General features: G+C 42.1%; 1 protein-coding gene across 2 annotated transcripts in view; it reads right to left on the bottom strand.

The window, feature by feature from the left end:
- The window catches only part of LOC142582955 (interference hedgehog-like), a 33,024-nt gene continuing 11,320 nt past the window's right edge, over nt 1–21,704 (bottom strand). The window contains exons 6-17 of one of the 2 annotated variants that reach the window (XM_075693115.1): nt 20,721–20,894; nt 19,989–20,099; nt 18,946–19,101; nt 16,302–16,445; nt 16,094–16,186; nt 15,134–15,346; nt 13,431–13,606; nt 11,581–11,800; nt 11,037–11,225; nt 9,253–9,359; nt 4,160–4,249; nt 1–170 (exon numbers count right to left, since the gene is read on the bottom strand). In XM_075693115.1, the coding sequence (XP_075549230.1) occupies nt 153–170; nt 4,160–4,249; nt 9,253–9,359; nt 11,037–11,225; nt 11,581–11,800; nt 13,431–13,606; nt 15,134–15,346; nt 16,094–16,186; nt 16,302–16,445; nt 18,946–19,101; nt 19,989–20,099; nt 20,721–20,894 (1,691 nt within the window). In that variant the 3' untranslated portion in view covers nt 1–152. The remainder of the gene's footprint in view (nt 171–4,159; nt 4,250–9,252; nt 9,360–11,036; nt 11,226–11,580; nt 11,801–13,430; nt 13,607–15,133; nt 15,347–16,093; nt 16,187–16,301; nt 16,446–18,945; nt 19,102–19,988; nt 20,100–20,720; nt 20,895–21,704) is intronic. The other variant, XM_075693114.1, reaches the window with a different exon arrangement.

The raw sequence follows: 21,704 nt of genomic DNA, 5'->3' as shown, positions 1-21,704 counted from the left end.
TGAAAGACAAATGATATGAATATTTAATAAACATGTATATAAAATTCATTGTACACTGTAGTATGTCCAGCAGAAATTGCATAGCAACGCTCCACTCCAACTTCTCGTGTTATAAATACAAATGAGATTCTCCTAAACGTCCTCTGCTTTCACTATGATGTCTTCGGCACCTGAAACAGAAAAAGAGTAGTCATCAGCACAAGACTGACAAAGTGATTGATAATATTTCCATCACGCAAAAAAATACCGCTGCCATATACCGTATTTGCACGATTCTAACGTGTACTTTATTAAAATAAAAGTTGTATTCAAATTTGCATGCGCGTTACCATGATAACTAATTCTACTCAAAATCTAAAAACGAAACAATTCTTAGAAAAAAATTAAAAATAAAACAACTCGTCGGATCGAACGGCTCGTCTGAAGAAAGTGACGCTCGGAGACATTGCAAGGTGGGCCCATGGTGCATGGAATGCCCTCCCACAAACAGTCGTGCACAAGCCTTCAAGAAATGTGGCATTTCTAATGCATTAAATGGAACTGAGGATGACTGTCTGTGGTCGGAAAAGGAGGTGTCGTCGGACTACGATAGCGAATAGTCGCTAAGGTTCAGTTGTGTGCATGTTCGTGCGCCTTTGTATGTTCCATAATATAGTTTCAGGACGTTACATGTCCACTCAGGTTTCGTTACTTGATGTGCGTGGTAGAATTGGCACCAAGTTATGTTTTTGGATATTTGGACGGTAGTACAACTGCGTGTTATAATTGGTGGCGCGGTAGAATTGTGCAAATATGGTGGTCAAAGGGGAAGAACAGCACTGACGACATCTCGAAGAAACCACACAGAGGTCTTACAGGGCCCCTTCACCATGTCTGGCCATGCATACAATGCGCTAACGATCATGTCTGCCGAGTATTACATTCCCAGGTAATGCAGAAAGAGCTGAAATTTCTGACCAAATGCCATTTTTTCTTCTTACCGTGGGCACCGTGCTCCCAGCCGGAGAGCCAACATCAATCGCGCAAGTGTACCTACATACGTGGCCATGCTGTGATGTCATTCATAGCGACAGGTGACTTTGAGAGTAATTCGAGGCAACATCAGTTATTTGTTTAATCTGTTGCTTCAAAAGACAAATTAAATCTTTGAGAAATGATAAAACGTATAAACGGAATGTCTGCATATTTTTTGCTTTGTTTCATACTGTAGCAAGAAAAGGTTTGTTCGATTCAGAAGAGGTGCACGGCACCACTAACGAATAGGTGCAGGTGGTGCCAGTTAAGGTGTTCCGGGCTGCACCCACTCACTGCAAGGTTCAAGGGTGCACTGCACCACAATGGCACCTCACCTTGCACCCTGTTTAATTGAGCATGTGGGTGCAGGGTGCACCACCGCACCTCGGGGAATTGAAGGCCTAGGCGCAGTGCACCGTTAATAGGTGCAGAGAAATTTGGCTGAATCGAATAAACTTAGAGATGTACTTCCAGTTCGTCTGCATGTTCCCACATCATGCAGTTGCATGCGCAGAGAATGAGACTATTTCATTTATGTGTTTCAGCGCCATGATCATGCTTCTTCGTCCTCTTGCGCCTGCTTAAGTATTCGTGATTGGGGCACTGACCTATACTGCTAATCAGGTGTTCATGAAACGAGACAAACGCAACAGCTTGCGCATTAGGCCGTCACTGGAAGTGCGCCACTCGGAACAAAAAGAAGAAGAACAAAAAAGAAAGGTGGGGCCCATGACATATTTGTCATGCAATCCTCTGGCTCTGGTATGGGAGAATGCAGGGATGGAATTTCACTAGCAGAGGCTTGACGGGGCAAGTGAAGAGAGTGTCTATGTTGGCGGTGATGCTCGCCTCCTGAAATTATAGTCTGCGTGCACAGAATTTCGCCGATTCCACACTTGTATGTGCCGAAAAATGAAGTAAATACTGCACACTAACTGTTTGGCATGCATTAATCGACTACGACTTGAGTAGTCAGCCAATATATTAGGTTCAATGGCGACAGGGCGGGGGATCCAATGCGACTATATCTAAACTGGAATTACTTATTAAGTGGCTACATATCAACAACGTTTCACTGCACACACCCTTGGGCCACCATTGACATATGGGCGCTCATTAACATATTTCATGTGGCTCACCGCACCACAAATTATGGCAAAACATCTCTGAAATGGTGACCCAGTGGAATGTCACGTTAAGTCAAATCGACGTTTACGAAATGGCACTCAAGTGATACTGTAGACTTTCGTTTGACCTAGATTGAAAGTCCGTTTAGACTTCCGTTTGATAAGTTTCATCTTGGTTGAAAGTCTCGGCTGACAACCATGCATATTTATGGGCCCAAACTATCGTTATTTCAATCTAAAAATTGGCCTTCACTGGGTAATTCAAACTTGACTAGTCAGCGTGCACACGCCTGTCCTTTACAGTGACCCCAATAGAGACAGACCCCTTTAGTGGCAGTGTCCATCTCGATGGAGCCTAGGGGACAGTGCATGCGTTGAACATACACTTATTTTTGAGCTGCGCTAAAAAGATTTTGAAGCAATAACCGTAGTTCACAATGTCTGCTTACGGTATTACACGATTATAAAGCGTATCTTCTTTTTAAAGAAAAATGGGCCCAAAATTGCCTTCACCAGTGTAATCAGACACCAAAACCAAAACAGCGTTAACAATGGTTATATGCATTTCCGCATAAAACTGAACTATTGCGGTGAAGTTGACCTTAAAAACCATATGGCAGAGTTGACTTCAGAAAATCAGCCGCCATTGTGCAAACAATATTTGGCCTTTGCCCACTTTTTATCCTAGAAAATCAGGTGTGCATTAATCTTCTACTTTGTTTAGATGTTTTAATGACATTTCTAGGCTACTTTTCTTCTTTGGACATATAAAGTGGGTGTGCATTTGATTTGGGGGCATGGTAGAATTGGGCAATTACTGCCATAGGAATCAATGGTGTGCTTTGGCATTTTTTTTTTTTTTTTTGGATGGATGGATGGATGGATGGATGGAATAACTTTAATGAAAGGTCCTGCGAGCTATGGGGCGCAAGGTCCCATAGAGCGGGCTACTCCCACGTTGGGACCGGGAGTTGTAACTCCTTGGCTGCATCGTGGGCTCGCTGGACAGCCCAGAGCTGCTCCACCTGGTCCGTGCTGCATAATGCTTCTTGTAGCCTGGCGGAGTCTTGATCCTTGTTTGCGTGGGTCCGAGCACACGGCCAGAGCAAGTGATGTACATCTAGTGTGCTATGGCAATTTTCACAATACGATGTTTTGTATAGGTCAGGCATGTAGTGATGTAGTCTGTTCTGCGTGGGGTACGTGTTTGTGTGAAGCATTCTGAACGTGAGGGCTTGAGGGCTGGTGAGTTTATTGTGAGGTGTGCTGTACATTCTGCGGTCTAGATAGAAGTGCTTTGTGATCTCATTGTATGTGTGTACCTTATTTAATTCGACCTGCCGGATAATTTAATCGATTTCATCGGTTATGCAAGGGTCGAATTAATGTAAGTCAACTGTATTCCTTCAGCCAATCAACAAGCTGACATGGCAACCATCACCACATATTCACGCAATTGCAGATGCATTATTCAAAAAAACCTGCAGCTCCACGTCAGATTTTGTCATCTCGATGAAAGTGCAAAATGCAAAACTTCCCAACACTTCCACTTTAAGGCACAAAGTTAAATACACGTGACCTCTCAACAGCCAATCAGAGAGCCGACATGGCAGCCATAGAGCCGCCATGTTTTAGCGAAAGATTTAGCTCCGAAAGTGATCATGCCAGAATATCATTCCATTTTACCCGAGAATACCCATTTCAAAAGTACTGCCTGCGCATGTTTTAATTTTCTGGAGCCTTTGGCTGGTGGTTTTAGAACCTGGCATATTCACACTAAAATCATTATGTTAATATTTTTAGATATATTCACATACAAAAAAGAAAAGTCCACTCAGAGTTATATTCCTGGTGAGGTTAGATACTTCCAAATGTCGTATGTTCCCTCTACCCTATCACTTGTGCATGCTTGCATGTGTGTGCAAGCACATGCACACATATTTAGCAGAGAATGAACATTTGTTGAGGGCACTGAACATAGCACATGATCAACTGAACAGCAAGTAAATTCTGGTGACCTTACTCAAATCCATTGGACTGATCCTGTGACCATTTGAGATCTGTGTCACTATGGCAGCTGCATACTTCTCCCTGGAGAGCTCTGAAAGCTGCAACAAAAAGCACTTCAAGATAGTGAAAAACCCTCCATTGCACTGACAACTAGCAATTGTGTTATACATTAGATAACTATTATATATGTGTTCCAGGTTACAGTGCACACAGTTCTGGTTGGCTCTGCGTGAAACCAAGATGTGCATCACAGTTGGAACTTCCTTTTTTATGCACAGTTAGCTTAAAGTGAATTAACAAACATTCTATATACCATCTACTAAACAAGAAGTTAGCCAGAATATTATTAGTACTGCATAGATGACAGATCACTAGTGTTTCTCTACACTTCCTGCAACATACATCAGTCAATATTGAACTAATTAAAGCTGCCAAACAATTTTTATTTCTTTGCTAATTAGAAACACTGTTGGCTCAATAGCATGAGCACATGGCTGGATCAAAGGTTAGCTTTCATTTGAAACAACTTGTATGTTGCTCGCAATGAACACTGCCATAAACAAGCTGATAACCGTCTCTTCACATGGAGAATAGTGCCAAACACTAGGCAAATACAGTAAAACTTTGTCAATATGAAGTTGGATGGGGAGCCAAAATTACTTCTCTATACAGTCAAACCTCAATATAACCAACATCAAACCAAATCTGCGATGTAACAAACTATACTCATTTCCTGATCTTAGTTCTACTGAAATCCGTGTTTCTTTTTCCGCAATTTTATCAAGTACTTTCGTGCCATAGTTTCGATTTAATGGAGTTCTTGGTCATTTCAAGCATGTGGTAGTACTTGGAGCCTGTATGGCTGGTAAATCTAGCAAGACGGTAAATGTCGGCTTAGAAAGAAGCTATTGACACGCATCCTGCCACATGAAAAGTTTGAGCGGCAAGAACACTGTCGATACGTATGCAGGAGACACGGTGAAGCGAAAGACAGCACGAAGCGTTCGCTCCACTTTGCCGGCACTCTTCATGATGCCCGCCTTATGACAGCGAGCGTTCATGGTCATCGAGTAAGCTTCGTTTATGTTTACCCATGCGGGCATGACACCGCGCTTGTTATCGTGTTTGCATGATTTTAATTAGCATTTTTTAAAGCAAAAGGTGCGTTAAAATTTGCATGCACATTTCAATCGTAAATAATTCTACTCAATATAGAAAATGAAATTGATTTTTACTAAAAAAAGAAAGCTCAATGCAAGGTAGCTAGCTACACTGCTATCGAGTGGATTCGTTTCAAGAAAGCGGCACTCGGAGACATTGCAAGGTGGGTCCATGGTGCGTGGAATGCCCTCCCGCAGACGATGGATGCGCGAGTGTCAAAAAGTGTGACATTTCTAATGCATTAAATGGAATTGAATATGACTTCTTGTGATTGGTAGACAGTGACAAGGAGGTGTTGTTGGACTCAGCCACTAGCCGCTAAGATTCAGCTGTGTGCGTGTCTCTGTGCCTTGGTATGTTCCATAATATAGTTTTAACACTGTATGCATCGACTCAGGTTCCGTTACTTACTTTTTGGATATTTGGGCGGTAATATAACTGCGAATTACAATCGATGGCGCGGTAGAATCATGCAAATACGGTACTTCAATTAACAAGCGAATGCTTACTACAATTTATATGGCCGATAAAACTACAAACCTTGCTTCGTGTTACTGTCTCTTTGCTATCGCCATCAATGTTTCGTCTTTCAGGGAAAACTGCGACTTCTTTTTTCTCAAGGAAGGCAGACACAGTTAAACCTCTATATATGAAGTGCGTAAAATGGGCAATTTGCTTCGTTATATCGAAATTTTGTTGTATTGAACTACAGTCAGTCACCGAAAAAGTACAGTCACCGATCGATTCTCACCCCCTGGCTCACGTATGCGCTTGATTGCTTTACAGCGAACGAGCTCCCCTCCCCCTCTTTCCTTTTGCTTGCGCAGGAAGGCGGCACTCGTGAAGCCGCCATTTTTATTGTCCCACCCTCGCATGCTTTCACTCGCACCTAAAACACAAAGTACGCGGGCCGCGATAGGATCTTATTGCACTTGAACTTTATACAGAATATGATGCGACTCCACTTTGGCGGTGGTCGCTCTTGTAGCACCACCCACATGCGACTTAAAGGTGCGTTTGCAAGCAGCTGCTTTAAATTCAATCAATTATCTGACCATCTTCGTCCGTAGAAGTTTCCATTTACTGTCTCGGCATGCTTTTGCGGCGGAAGCAAAATTTTGTGACGTTGAAATCACATACAAACACAGTTCGTCATATTGAGGTTCTAAATACATGGTGTTCTATGAACAAGCAGTTATGAAAAGTTAAATACATTGTTATATCGAAGTGTAACTGTATTTGTATCTTTTTACACCATCACCAGATGCCCGTGCCATCTGGTCTTGGACACCATGAACCATGCCGATGCTTTGCTCCCAGCGTGATCTGCATTGCACGAGCTGACACTCATACTAGCGCAATTATGGCCCGATTTTCTCGTGATTTATTTATAACGGCTTAATGACAAGATACTATCCACCAAGAGTATTCTGGAAATTTTAAAAATTATTTTTACTGCAACTTGAAAATCTTGAATTAACCAAATTAGCAACTTACAATTTTTTTTCTGCAAGCGTGATTTCATTATAAAGTGCCAGACAGATTTTTTTGGACACCAAAAATCCGGACTTGATGTATATTCCGGACTTCATAAATGCACTATCACGGTTCCCATAGAGCTAATACATTTTTGCCACCAATTTTTCGGATGAATTTAGGCCTCAAAGTTCGGTTTTCTGGACGAAATCGCCCACCCTAAGCCACGCTACCTGATCTTGGAGGCCACTATGCTGGATTTTGCACTGGCTTGGTTTCAAGTTGCCCAGTCTATAGTCTCGGAGGTGCTTGCTATCAACAGAGCGCGACGACCGTCCTCCTGTCTCGGAGGCCATGCCCGCTCTTCTTTGGCTGACACAATGCTCCAGCTCTTTCTTCCTTTTTTTTTCGGTCAGCACTATCATCATAACCACTTAATGCAGGATCTGTTATTTTTTCTTTTTATAAAGTTTCGGTTGCTATTTTGCACGTGGTGTGTCCACTGAGCAGAAGGGTCTCGGAGACGTCGCATCTTTATGTGTGTTTGTGCGGCTTTGCATTTGTGCGATCGGCATCACCAACTGCACCTTCACGAAAGCCAAGTGGTGTGAAGAAACGTGGCTCGTTTCTTCAATCTCCATGGCAAACTCCGTTGGCAGAGATTGCCAATGCAGTGATGCTCTCGTTGACTGTATATGGAGATGACATCACTCTTGCGCAAATGCAGGCAAGTCTGATTGCTTCCAAACTTAGTACGAGACAAGGCAATATTAGAGAGTTTTTTAAGCCGCTCTAAGCCTAATAAATTTTTCTTCCTTTTAGGTTGAACAAGTTTTTTGGACTCTTCAATTTTTCAGACTATTTTTCGGTCCCCGCGAGGTCCGGAAAATCGGTCGGCGACTGTACTGAAGTTTGTCTGTACACACTGTTTCCCTTCACTGCAATACAGTCCCAATAGTGTGCACAACCTTAAACATGCATAGAAGAAGACTGCATTGTGGAGCACAGAACAGCTACATGGCCACGTATGCGGTGAAATTTTAATAAAACAACAAAAGTATCTTTGGTGTATGCAACACATGGCCTAACAGTGCGTAACAGTGCTGGCATAACTGTGCGTCGCTGCAATGCGAGCGAAGTTCATCGTAGTCAAGCAACACAGAACACAGAACACGATGTGCCAACTACGCAGCTAATTCAGGCTGATTCACCACTCGCGCACCTCGCTGCATGAACCTCGCTGCACCAGCTTGGCTGAACAGACTTGTGGCCTCCAAGATTGCACAAGCACCGATGCGATCTCAGAGGCCACGCCTAGCTGCATCAGCCTACACGATGCTGTAGCGAGAGAGAGAAGTGTGGTGGCGATAATGAGTGGCTGCTACGTGCACTGGTGAGAAAGGCCAGTGTTGCTCGAAGGAGTACTCACAGGAGTTGTGAACTTCTGCACTGAATGTGTGCCTTCCCTCGCGGAAAGTGATAAATTCGGCGTGCAAGGGTTTCATATTTTTTGGTTCCAAAGACGAAGTCTAGTTCATTATATTTATTGGCAGGACACTACTACGTTGTTAAAAGGAGGTGAGGAATACATGGAATGTTTATGGAGATTTCAAGGGGGACTTTCATTTGCTTTGCCATATCCATTATGTTAGTATATCCTGTTTCTCTATAATGAGGTCCAACTGTACAAATGTTACTATGACGTCACTGCCAGTACACAAACATTTTTCTACTTGTCATCTAGCCTATACAAAATGGACATCTTATTCATCCACTTAATGAGCCTCCCCCCCTCCCCCATGTTGTATGGGAGCTTCATAATTTCGCATATATATTGTACACTTCTACACTATTAATGTGCTTTTGCATAAAGTCTATACATTTTGCAAGATTTTTGTTTCAGACTGCAGTACTCTACTTCAGCACAGTATTTCATATTAAAGACACAAATCACCTAGAGAAATGTGCTTGTATTATATGCTCAATTTTTGAGAAATGCACTGTATTTATATGATACTAATCAACGTTTCCCAATCACACACCTTATTGAGAATGCAGAGTTATAATCTTCACTTTATAAAACTTCCTACATCCTTTTCTTCACCTTATAAAATTCCCTACATTTTGTACAAATCGGGCAAGTACCAGCATTAAGCAAGGTACTAAACAGAGCAGCTACAAAACACTTCTGTGCAACTTGTGACCTCAAAATGAACAAGTAGCACAAGCTATTTCTAGCAGCAAGGCAACAATGGTCATTCTACTGCAAAATGAACCAGCACTGTCACCTAGAGATGTACCCGTAAAGCACAGCATGGCAATGTCAGTGCTAGCAGCTTTGATGGAATAATAAGCATTCAGTCAAGATAATCTCGACAAATTCTGCCACAGTGACACGATAGCTTGAGAGAGGAGAAAGAAACAAAAGCCTTATTTCATTCCATAGTCCTACACACGGACTTACCTCAATTGAATCCAGAGGATTGATGGTGATCCTACTTTGCGTTGTGAAATAATCCCCATTCCCCATATGGCCATTCTGTTGCAAGTTGCTGTTATGATCACTTGCACCTAAAAAAAACAATAAGAAACAAAAGAACAAAAAAGACATGAATATTGCTAAGCATGCAGATAAATAGGTCCTTGCGCCTTTTTTAATTTTAATTTTTATTTATTTATTTTTTAAAGCCAAGTTACAGCTGTAAAAGCGAACACAACATATCCATTCCCAGCGGTGGACCTTTCTTGGACCTTTCTAGCCCGGCCTTATCTGCTAGTAGCTCCGCAGCACGGCGCTGCCGTCAGTTGTTCAAGATAGAGGTTGTGCTTCACACGTCTACGGCATACGATCAATGAAGTGTGATTCGTTTTCTACAGAGAAAGGGATGAATGCCCGTAGAAATCCACACGGAGAGGCAGCCCACCTATGGGGAAAGGTGTCTCTCTTTGAGAAGTGTGAGGTGGTGGTGTTGTGAATTCGCAAAAGGCCGTGAAGACTTGCATGACAACGAGTATTCGGGGAGGCCACATGCGTTGTTGGCTGACTATAGCATTTCCCATGTGGATGCAATGGTGAAAGCAGATAGGTGTGTGCAACTCAAGGACATTTCCCAGGAGCTTGGCATCTCATATGGCAGTGCTTACGACATCGTTCATGAGTCCTTAGGGTACCGGAAGGTTGCAAGTCGGTGGGTGCCTAAGCAGTTGGATGACATGATGAAAGGCAAGAGAAGGATTGCTTCGCTGAATCGTCTACAATGGTATGTCGAGGAGGGTAAATGTTTCCTGGACTGCATTGTTACTGGTGATGAAATGTGGATACTGCATTTCATGCCGGAACCAAAGCAGCAGAGCATGGTGTGGAAACATACGGGTTCGCCTGTGACAAAAAAATTCCGTTCAGTGTCATCTGTTGGGAAAGTGATGTTAATGGTCTTCTGGGATCACAGAGGACCACTCCTGCTGGATTTCATGCCACAAAGTCGACAGTCAATGTCACACAATGTCAATGTGTCAATGTCGACAGTTATTGTTCCACACGTCTGCTGGCTGCCATCAGGCGAAAACGCCGAAGGATTCTTGATGTGGACAGCGCGGTTTTTCTCCACGACAATGCCAAGCCACATGTGGCAATCAGAACCGCCGACAAGTTCCGGTCATTTCACTGGGAGAGTCTGCGCCGCCCACCACACAGTCTGGACTTTGCCCCTAGTTATTTTCACGTTTTTGGTCCGCTGAAGAAGTTCCTGGCGGGACAGCGATTTATGTGCAACGATGAAGCCAAGACAGCAGTCCGACAGTGGTTCCACAGTCAGCTGGACAAACTTTACCACAGGAGCATCTCAAATTTAGTGCTGCAATGGGACAAATGTCTGAACTAGTGTGGGGACTATGAGGAAAAAGTGGAAGGTACGTAGAATAATATGCATCTTTGTAATTACCAGCATGTACCTTACTTTGGCTAATAAAAAATAGGGGCAAGGACTTTCTGATTCATCCTCATAAAATGAGACAAGAGACTGACTTTCAGTTTATCTTGGCTTCCCCCGCACATTTGTTTGCTACTACACCAACACCAATGCAGACAGAGGAACAATGCAAAACAAAGCATCAGACCAGAGGTGCCAGAATGGTAACCCAAACATCTGCATTAAAAGAAAAAGCATGCTGCGATATTATCTAAGGTCTTTGAGCTTGCACTACACAATACAAGCTACGACGATACATGCCATGAGAGTGTTCACTAACCCTGTGCGCAGGTTTGCCTCTTGTGCCTGTGTCGCAGGATGAACAGGACAACAAACACAGCAACCACAAGCACCAGCACCCCAGAAACTACACCGAGAACAATGTACAGGAGGTCTTTGTCACCAGACACCGAGGACGCCAGCAGGTCCGGCACTGGAGTCACCTTTTTTTCTCCCATGGAGGGCAGCGCTGAAAAATTCAAGTAGTGTTCAGACGTAACAGACTGAATTAGTGTAAGACTCCAGATGTGCTTATCAATCATAGGGGGGGAGGGAGGTGGGGGGGGATTTTGGATGTGCCAGTGATTAACAAGACTTCTCGTGAGCAGCATTACTACGTGTGCCATGCAAATAAGCTTTCTTTAAAGCCAGACTGACTCCATGCAACCTTTCTATTTTGCGATGTCTAGAAACAAAATAATATTTGGCGTTCGATTTGAAAATATCGATATTCAAGTACCCCAAAAGTCACATAGCGGCTATCTACGAAAATTCAGCAGAGACATGCCAATGCATGTCAGAAAAACATCAGTATTATATCTTACCAAGCGTTTTATGGGTGCATATGTTGGAAAACTCGCTGGCACCAGCCACATTGAAGCACTGCATCTTGATGTCGTAGGAAGTGTCCGGCAGCAGGTAACTGACGGTGTACGAGCGCGTGTTGGAGCCAGCCACAGTGATCTTTAGGTAGTCACCAGCACTCTGCGTCAGCCTATAGTAGATGTAAAAGCCTTCCACATCTACAGCATCCAGGTCTGAGTACTGCACAAAGAAGAGAAAGAGATGCCAGGGATGACATGTGCAATAAATGAAACAACTGAAACCAATAGTGCTCTCGAATAAAATGTCCAGGTCACATGGGTCACTTCCTTCCTAACGAAACAGGCTATGCTTTGAAGTCTACCTAAAACAATGACGAAAAACTAGAAAAATCAGATCATAATGACATACAGTTGGCTGGGCAGAGTTCACAAGCCTTAATGCTGGTGTGTGGTAAACAATGCCCACACTTATAGTATCTGGCATTTGCCGACATTGTTACAAGTAAACTGCCACTATATTTTGCACAGGGCAGATACAAGTTGCACTGATGTCATCATGACATTGTTGATGCACTACTATCATGGTGAAATGCTGCACCCTCACCTAATGCTCCTTTGTTGACCTTCACTTAGTCTCACCTGCTCATCACACTGCAATGCACACCATAAAGAGTGTACGTGACATCACATGCAACTAATTCATGGTACATTAAAGGTGTCCTAAGCCTCTGCTATTTCAAGGTTGACCGTTGCAAGCAATCAATCTAATTTTCATTCTAGTTGGGGCACCAACAAATTTATTACCTCATTTTGCACGCTTTGCAGCAAGCGCACAAGGATGACGTTACTACTAATCCTGCTTTCTCCTTTACATTAGCAGAACAGCCTTGTCTTGTATTTTGTTGGGTGGGAAAAAAGAACACGCAGCCAGTAAAGGAAGAAGAAAGAAACAGGCTGCCAAGCGCCGCAAGAGAGAACACAACACTTGCCTGCTTTCCAAGAGGGGCAGATGCAAATAGTAGAGGCAAGAAGACCACAGGTCGAAAGCACCAAATAATCATGCAGATCCAGCGCACATTTTGGAATCCACCGAATCGAAGCTTTTGTGAAGTGGTTAATTTGCCTTTTCATTCCTGCATCTTTGGCGCAAAGGAAACAGGGGCATGCACATGTGATCTCGTGCATCCGTACCTTGTAACATGACACATGCGGTGATCATCTCAAAGAGCTAGTTGGCACTGGCACAGTAGAAGTATACGTGCGATGGTGGCCTGCGGGTTAGAGCATCAGGTTGCTGTGCAGGGAACCGAGGTTTGATTCCACCATCGAGCATGCAATTCAATCTTTTTAAAAAGGTATGAGATATTCGGAAAGACAGCAGCCATGCTTACAGAAGTCTGGGAAGGTTTATAAAGAAAGCTTCACTTTAATAAAAATAATTAGTACAGACAGGAGGGGAGAAAAGAAAAAGAAAGCCGAAGTCATTATGTTACGTTTATAAGCTGACAAAAAATGTGTAGAGAGAGAGAGATAGAAAGAGAGGGAAAAAAACACCTTCAAGGTTGCGCTACACACTCTGTAACATTGAAGTTGTTGCAAATGCAAGTAACACATTTGTGCAGGGAAAGAAAATTAATCATAATGCATAACACACAACACTGAAATACCACAAGAAAGACAGCATCTGAAGAAACACCAAAAGATGCACAAATGTCACATTTTTGATGTAATTAATCAGAAATGTTCGCTGTAGCAGCCAAATATATTGTGAAATGACTTGGCTGTTGTGAGGTCCACGAGAACCGAGAGATGAATGAGATATTTTCCAGAAGAGAAAAGCAGCCACTTACCTCCCAAAAGAGAGTGATAGCAGTTGAGCTTTCAGCTTTGACACGTCGAATAATGGGTCCCTGCATGGGCTTCCTCTTTGGAGGGTCTTTGTGCAACAGAAACTTGATAGAGTTTGGCCCATTCTTATTATCATTGTTGGAATAAACAGCCACAATGCGAAACCTGTACCTTCCCCCTGTAAATGCCGACAGAAAGAACCAGCGTCAAAAAACATCAAGCTCCACCGAAATCAACAGATCACCAAAAGCAATGTTTTTGCTGCGGCCACTGCTAATGTGACAATGTTAGCCAAGGTCATCATACTGAGAAAATCTTTGGAATGTATGCTGTACTCGCTGCGATAACTTAGCGATCTCAGTGGTTATGGCGCTCTGCTATTTAGCACAAGGTTGCGGGTTCGATTCCTGACCAGAATGGCCAAATTGCAATGGACGAAGAATGCAAGAATGCTAGTGCATCATGCTTTAGGTGTACATATTTAGGAACCCCTTGTGGTAAAAATTAACCTGGAGCCCTTCGCTATAGTGACTGTCGTAATCAACTGTGCCATTTTTGGGTGTTTAACCCCACAATTATTTATATAATTCACTCATTCATTCATTCAATGAATTAACAATATTAGAGATCGGGCTAGCTGGTACTCCATGATGCAACTTCCCAGCACGGAAACAAAGGACAAGGCAGAAGGGAAACGATATACACAAGCTTTGCTGTTTCCCTTCTGCCTAGTCGTCTGTTTCCGCGCTAACAAGTTATACAATTCTATTAATGCCATGCAATTCTGACATGAGAGAACAGAGTTGCTCCACCACGCACAACCAGCGACTCCCTCATGCATTAGTAACAGCCACCACTGCATATAAATTAGTGCTCTCTGTGCCTCCGAGTGGCTTTTCCTTTTTAGCGATTACGTACCCACCATGCTCTAAATTTACAACAACAATCAGCCCTTGTGAAAACTCTTTAGCCTGATTTCTTGCAAAGCACTAATAGCAAAAATAACATGGCTAGCAAATAGTTGGAAGTCACAATCGTGAAACCAGCACACTGTTCCTGCTCTTGAGCTAAGCACAATGGGCAACACTGTACAAAAGAAATAGCAATGCACGAGCTGCACATTAATAATCATTTTTGGCAGTAAATTGGCTGCCACATCTTGAGGAACTACAATGCCAGGCAAAGCTAGCTAACAGTTCTCTAAATGGTCTAGAGCAACATAAGTGATTGCACCTTGCATTATTATTTGAAGCGAAAAACAACACACAAATACAGGCTGGCGACTGACTCTGCCAAAATTCTCCTTTGGGTCTATTTCCTCTGCTACTTAGTATTAACAACAGGCTAACAGGAGGCTAGGGTGGTCGTGCTAATATATTAAGCGGTAGCACTATGTGAAGGCTGTGTGATGTTTATGAGGTTCAGCTATCTCGAGAAGCAAACATTTTGCTAAATTCATGGCTGAGCAACATGAAGCAGTGGATGATGCAGCAGACTAGTGTAACAAGCTCATTCCAAATTTCATAGATGTGTAGGGCCCTAGTTTGGAGCAATTCCTTTAATCTCCCCTTCTTGCCTTTCGTCAAAGGCTCTAAGGAACCCTACTGTGACTAAGATCGCACTTGGCAGGATGAATGATGAGAATCAAAGGAAGATAATTCATACAGCACAAAGGTCTGGCTTCATAAAGGCAATGAGTGATCACCTGCTTTGAGACCCGCGATAGCGTGGGAGTGGATATGGGGGGGCACATCTTCCTCAACTGTCTTCCAGTGCGAGTGTGGAACGGACACATCTCGATACTGAACCTTGAAGAACGAGATGGGCAAGCCATCATTGTGTGGCACATTCCAACGAACCATCACTGAGTCATCTGAGAGGCGTGATATCTCAGGCCGGGAAGGCAGCACCAACTTCACTGCAACCGGGAAACCAGAACATGGTTACTCCATTTGCTGTCATGGCAGTATCTTGACAATAAAACCGCACTACGTGACACAACTTCGCTGCAATAAAACCTCACACATGCATTATTGTGAACTTTGCAAAATATTTATCAAGAATACATGTAGGCATGGGCCATTAATTAGTGAAGTCCTCATGTTAATTTCACAATGTCAAGAAAAGTCATGCCATCATGCTACCACTGAGCTTGTCCAGGCAAAAAGGGGAAAAGTAAAAGCGCATAATTTGACCCTAAACAATTAATATAATTTAGAACAGACAGCAGTATTATGCCCATAAATCTTAGTGAACATTAGCATTGTAAGGTTGTGTTCCAGTTTAATAAAATTAAACACCCAGTTCATAAAAATGAAGCACAATCATTAAAGAATAATTTAATATAATCAATAAATTACAGCAGTGACAATGGTGTATATTAGGCGAGTATGTCACAATGCCTACACTTGCAGAACAGTCTGGCATGCACCCTTGGGCCACACTGTGCAGATTACACACTGGTAATTCTACAAGCAAGTTGTATGGCTATTTGTTTCTGTGCAGACTAGAAGTCATAACATGCACAGTTAGCTATTACCTCACTGACCAACTGATCCACATACAGATGTATTGACAACCATGCTGTGGCCAATCTTAACCTGACAACAATAACCTCGTAGTGTCTGGATTTGAATTCAAATTTGTGGACCAAAAATTGTTGTACCTCCTTTGTTTTTTTTTCTCTTATGAGTGTCTTTTCTCTTCCCAGCATTTTCTGCTGCACCATTGATGCTGTCTGGCTCGTTCTCATCCTCCCCTGAAATGGGGGGAAAGAAAAAAAGAAAAAAATTCTCGTATATTATTATGCATAAAAATGGCTAATAATGACACAACTACAGTGTTCAGAGAGAGAGAAAAAAAAGATGACAAACCATTCTTGTCAGGAATATGAGACTCATTTACAGCCAGGACCGTGACATGCGCTGTTGAGTAGACAGTGCCCAAAAAATTGTTTGCAAAGCACTGGTACATGCCTCCCTGGTGTTTCGTCATCTTTCTGATGTGGATTCCCATTTCTGGAGACCACAAAAAAGAAAGAAATCAACAGGAAAATGTTCACCAGCAGCATTAGGTACAACATCGCAGTGGCCATACATCAAGCTAAGATATCCTTCCAAAGCTACTAAACTTTTTTCTCCTTCTTAACGCTTGGTCCTGTGTTCAAACATCTACCCTATCCTTTCAGACCTCTGTGTAGTTGCCTCCTATTCAGCTAAACACCAAAAAAGCAATAATATTTATCTTTGCCTCTGACATCACTTATAACTTCCTTCATGCCTTCAACTTTCATGACAGCTGCCACAGTATTGGAACTGGTCAACGCAAAAAGTCAGAACTTGTGCTTGTTTACAGAACAAACAAACAAAAAAATAAAAACCACTCATGAAATTAAACTAGCAGCACCTCTTTATTCCTACACTTTAATATTCAATAAACAAGTACAACATATGACACTGTTCAATAGTGAAGAATGAGCACTTACTTTAATTAGTATTTTTTTATATAATGTTCAGAACTTGGTAAAAAGAACACTTTGCAATGATGTTAACATTCAATAGAACATTTTAGCATTGCCACAAAAATAGTATGGTCACATTTGGTTTTGCAGCAATTAGACTGCAATAACAAAACTTGTCTTTCAGTTGCTGCCAGCCTGAGGAAAATATATTTTATATTACAATACATATCAATTACTTTGAAACTTAAGAGGCAAGAGGAATCTTTAGCTCAGGGCCAACTCTGATTTCCTTATTCAAATTCATGTAAAACACAGATATACTTTCATGAGACAATAGGTGGACTGATATGAATGAAATTTGTTTTATATGAGAGAGAAAATTAAATTAAAGAGCCATTAGGAAGCAGAACTCTGATTTAGGGTCTGGATGTCTTTAGGGAAATTTTCAGAAATTGGTAAGTTATAAAACTTTGAAACACGAAGTTTACACATTTTTATCTTTGTATCACAAATGGACATCGCAGTTCTGTAAACTGCATCTGCAGAAGCATCCAAACGAACAAATGTGATGTACCGTATTTTACAGCGTAAAACACCCCCCTCCCCCCCCCGCCATTACTGCGACATAGGGAAAAAGAAATTTGGTGCTTTTAAGCCACGGAATTAAATGCATACACTCTAAAAAAAGTTTACACCCTTTGGGGTGTATATCGCCACACAACAGTAATAGTCATCTGCCTTGCTCGCGTTTCCTTTCTTGAAAATGCCGCGCCCGCTACTTTCCTGTCGGCAATGCTATGTCATGCTGATAACGTGCATGCCATTCATTACTGGGAAGTACTGGGCTCGCAGCGCTAAAGAAAGGAAATGCAGACAAGACAGATGACGCTTATTGTTGTGTGGCAAGATACGACTCAAAGGGTGTAAACTTTTCTTAGAGTGTACAACCACGCTAAAATACTTGCAAAAAGTATACACTCACAGATGCACGACTCGTCCACGTAGTAGCTTTATCATCAGCTTATGCTGCGCTAAGACGGCTGCTGAGCGCAGCTGATCGTGATCAGAGTTCTAGTTTGCCAGTGTCACCGTGCACTATTCAGTAACTACTAAACACAAGATGGAGATTCATAAAGAGGAGAATGAGCAACCATGGAGAGGAGACGAGAGCTTTGACACACAAGGGTGGGGCTCCCTAGGAGGTAACAAAGCTGAATGGCAGAGAACCTGGCCTTAAGATGTGGCTTCACGGCAGTTCGGCGTGCGTTGCCGTGAAGCCACACTTCAAGTCCAAATACGCAAATAGCTTGCACCCCGACATTGCTGCTAATTTCTTAGAATTCTTTTGTGGGTTATATGTGCAAAAATACAATATATGTATGAATTTAGAGCTTATGTTAAACTTACAATGTTTAAGAGGGTTTTGTAAAAGTCCAACTTCCATATTAATGACATATTTCACAGCGGTGATTAACACATAAATTATGTCCATTGCAATATATTATTAGGAGCAGCTTACAGAATTGTGATATCGTTTTTTATTGCTGAGTTACAGTTGAGAACTTCGTACATAAGCTTTTTGTTTATTTATTTGGAATTTTCAGCCAGTTGCTGTTTTAAAGAAACGGAAGCCTAAACATGAAATCAATTTCCTACAGTCACTAGAATTTAACTAACCTTAAATGCAACAAATCTTATAATAATTGAAGCACTGGTTGCCGAGAAAAACAATTTATTAATTGCCACGCATTTATGTAGGAGCTCCTGAGCTAAAGCTTCCTTTTAAATAAGCAATGAGCACAAGCTCCTAAATTCAAGAAGGCCACAGTGCAAATGTCTTCCGACATCAACCTCTGGCCATTGCCGTAAATCAATGTTCAGCAACAACAAAAGTAAAATTGGTGCTGTAATAAAGACCAGTAAAGACAAAAGCAAACTGAAGGCATTGCCCTTTCATTTCTCGTGTAAAAAGCTTGAATAAGAACGCCCACATTTCAACAACAGATACAGAGCACATAGTACGTACAGATACATGCAGCGCAGATGGCAGTACTAACCTGATATTGTGATGTGAGATGTATGATGCACCCTTTTGCCGTTATGAAGCCAATGGACTGTAGGCACCGGGTTACCCTGTACTGAGCACTGCAGTCGAAGCTCTCCTCCATGTTGTACAATGTGGTTTTGCAGTGGTGTAATGATGTGGGGAGGCTCTGAAAATAGCACAGTAAAAAGTGAAAGGCCTTGAAACATATAATCTTTCAGTTCAGAGCTAATGCAGCAGACAGTCACTATAATCCAATCCACTTCGGCAATAAATGTATGATGTAGTCTATGCATAGACTGCTTAATGTATCAGTTTAGAGATATGGTTCTTAGAGGTGGGTGGATTCGCGCAACTGACAAAAACGCTGAATTTGGTTATGAAGGTTGAAGTAATGCTGCATGTCTACGTCACACGACTGCTTGATTGCCTTGACTGCATTGATTGAAGTATTCTGAACTTTGCATGCCAACGGCACAAACCGACCAATAATGCTGATGGCAGGCTACAGTGGTTTTGATAAAGGAGTGCCTAATGAGTCATACAACAAGGCCTTTTTGCTTCTTTACAGAGCTGAGTTGATCAAGATTAGGCAGCTCAGCCCACAAGGTCATCCTGCTACACTAGAAAAGCAATAAAGCCAAAGTGCTATTAGATTGACTGATACAGACCAAGAAAATGTAATCGTTCAGTGAAATATGAGTGGAACCAAAGCAGCAGTAAGTGCACTTCACACTGTTATTTTCTTGTACTGTGTAGCAGCACCGTTTTAGAGGTTGCTGATTTGCCACAATGTCACTGATCCATCAGTGGATTTGTTTGTTGTGTGAATTTAACAACATATTTGACAGCATGCTTAGCAAGTATGCTCCAAAGCTAAAGCAGTGTAATGTCATCTCACCATAACCATTATTGGCCAAAACACTAAGCCAAGTTAATGCCAAACTACAAGAGAGACCTTCGTATGGCTTCAATACTGGCAATTAAAGTAATTATTTTTTTCATTTAACCTTTCTAATGTTTAAAAGATTTTTTTTTTATGAAGTAATCACTCACCTTGAACAACCAACTTCATTTTATGAGCAAAAATGGTTCCAAGTCGATTAGTAGCCTGGCAGATGTATATGCCATTGTCTTTTGAATGAACACTAAATATTTCCAGATTTCCTGCATCAGACATGCAAGAAGAGCATGAAAGGCCACAAAAATAAAACTGTGGAGAATTACATTCAATATGTTAAATGCAACATACAGAAGCCCACGACAACACTGTCAATGGGAACTGCCATTCTGAACTGAAAATCTAAAGAATCTGATTTTAAACATCATAAGAAGCACTACCTCTAGCTGCTTTTTGTGAAGCTCTCAAAAGCCATCTTTGAACACTGAGAAGCACTTACAAAACCAGCACAGAATGACCGTTATGACACCTACTTTGCGACTGCTGCTTAGTGAACGAAGCCTAATTGCACCTGGGATCTAAAATGCAAAAAGGCTGGGCATAACGTAAGTGTTCGCAAATTCTTTGTACCTTCATCTTGTTTAGATGCCCCATACAAGCTACAAGAGACCGAGGCGTGCAACCTATTGCAACCAAACAATAATGCAATGCCAGGGAGTTGCTGCACTCAGGCCCTTACTGACTCGACTGTTACTCACCACTTGGGTTTAAATCACAAATGAGCATCAGCCTGTTGATCAATGCACGTAGGTGCGGAATGCAAATAAAGGTTCTAGACTGCAAATAAAAGTTATAGACTAGCTTCTCAGTAAACATATTATGCTTACCAAGCACAATCCTGTGCCGTGTTCTGGGCAAGTGGCCCCCTTCCTTATTCCACCTAAAAACTGGGGCGGGGTTCCCATTAGCAGCGCACTCCATCGTGACATTGCTTCCAGTTACCCCGTTCATGACTCCAGGTGGAACGGAGGTGAAAGAAGGCACTTCTTCAGCTGCTGGCTCTGTTAAGACAAAGAAGAGCATTTTTCAATCCTACTCAGAGCTGAGGTGTGCCACAGTACCCACCATGGTGGCGTAGTGGCTTTGGCATTGAACTGCTAAGCCCGAGGGTGCGGGATCACATCCCGGATACGGTGGCCGCATTTCAATGGGGGCAAAATGTAAGAACACCCGTGTATCATGCATTGGGTGCATGTTAAAGAAACCGAGATAGTCAAAATTAATCCAGAGTATCCCACTACGACGTGCATCATAATCGTATCATGTTTCAGCATGTAAAATTAAAAATATTTAAATAACATGCCACGGTTCGTTACGTGGCAAGGTGCAAAGGCATCGTATGTGCTGTTCATGATTTCATTTTTGAAGCAAAGTTTGCGTGAGCAATTATGTTTAAATTAAGTATGTGTCAATTTCATCCAGAAACACAAACACTTAGATGAGCTGCTGGTACAGCCAAGCAAATAAAGTAATCAATGTGTGAACTTTTTTGCAGAATAAATTGTAAAGCACAGTTGGCACTACAATGATTCCTTGTTTCTACAAGCAGCCTTCTTACACTAACTAAGCTACAGTATTGTCTTCAATATGGCAGAATACTATGCAAGCAGAAGCAAAGCAAGCATAATCCTACACAAGCAGTAACAGTAAATAATGAGCTGCTGACTCATTTGAAAACACAAGGGATAGTTTTCCCACATAACAACAGAACAATATGTTAAACCTTAGGCATGACCCTGTACCCATTAGATGCTGAGCTGCACTTAATGGACCCCCCCCCCCCCCATCTTTTTTTTTTCTCGGGAGAGGAG

The sequence above is a fragment of the Dermacentor variabilis genome, chromosome 5, assembly GCF_050947875.1.
Source record: "Dermacentor variabilis isolate Ectoservices chromosome 5, ASM5094787v1, whole genome shotgun sequence".
NCBI classification, from domain to species: Eukaryota; Metazoa; Arthropoda; class Arachnida; order Ixodida; family Ixodidae; genus Dermacentor; species Dermacentor variabilis.
This window is presented reverse-complemented; position numbering and strand designations above follow the sequence as displayed.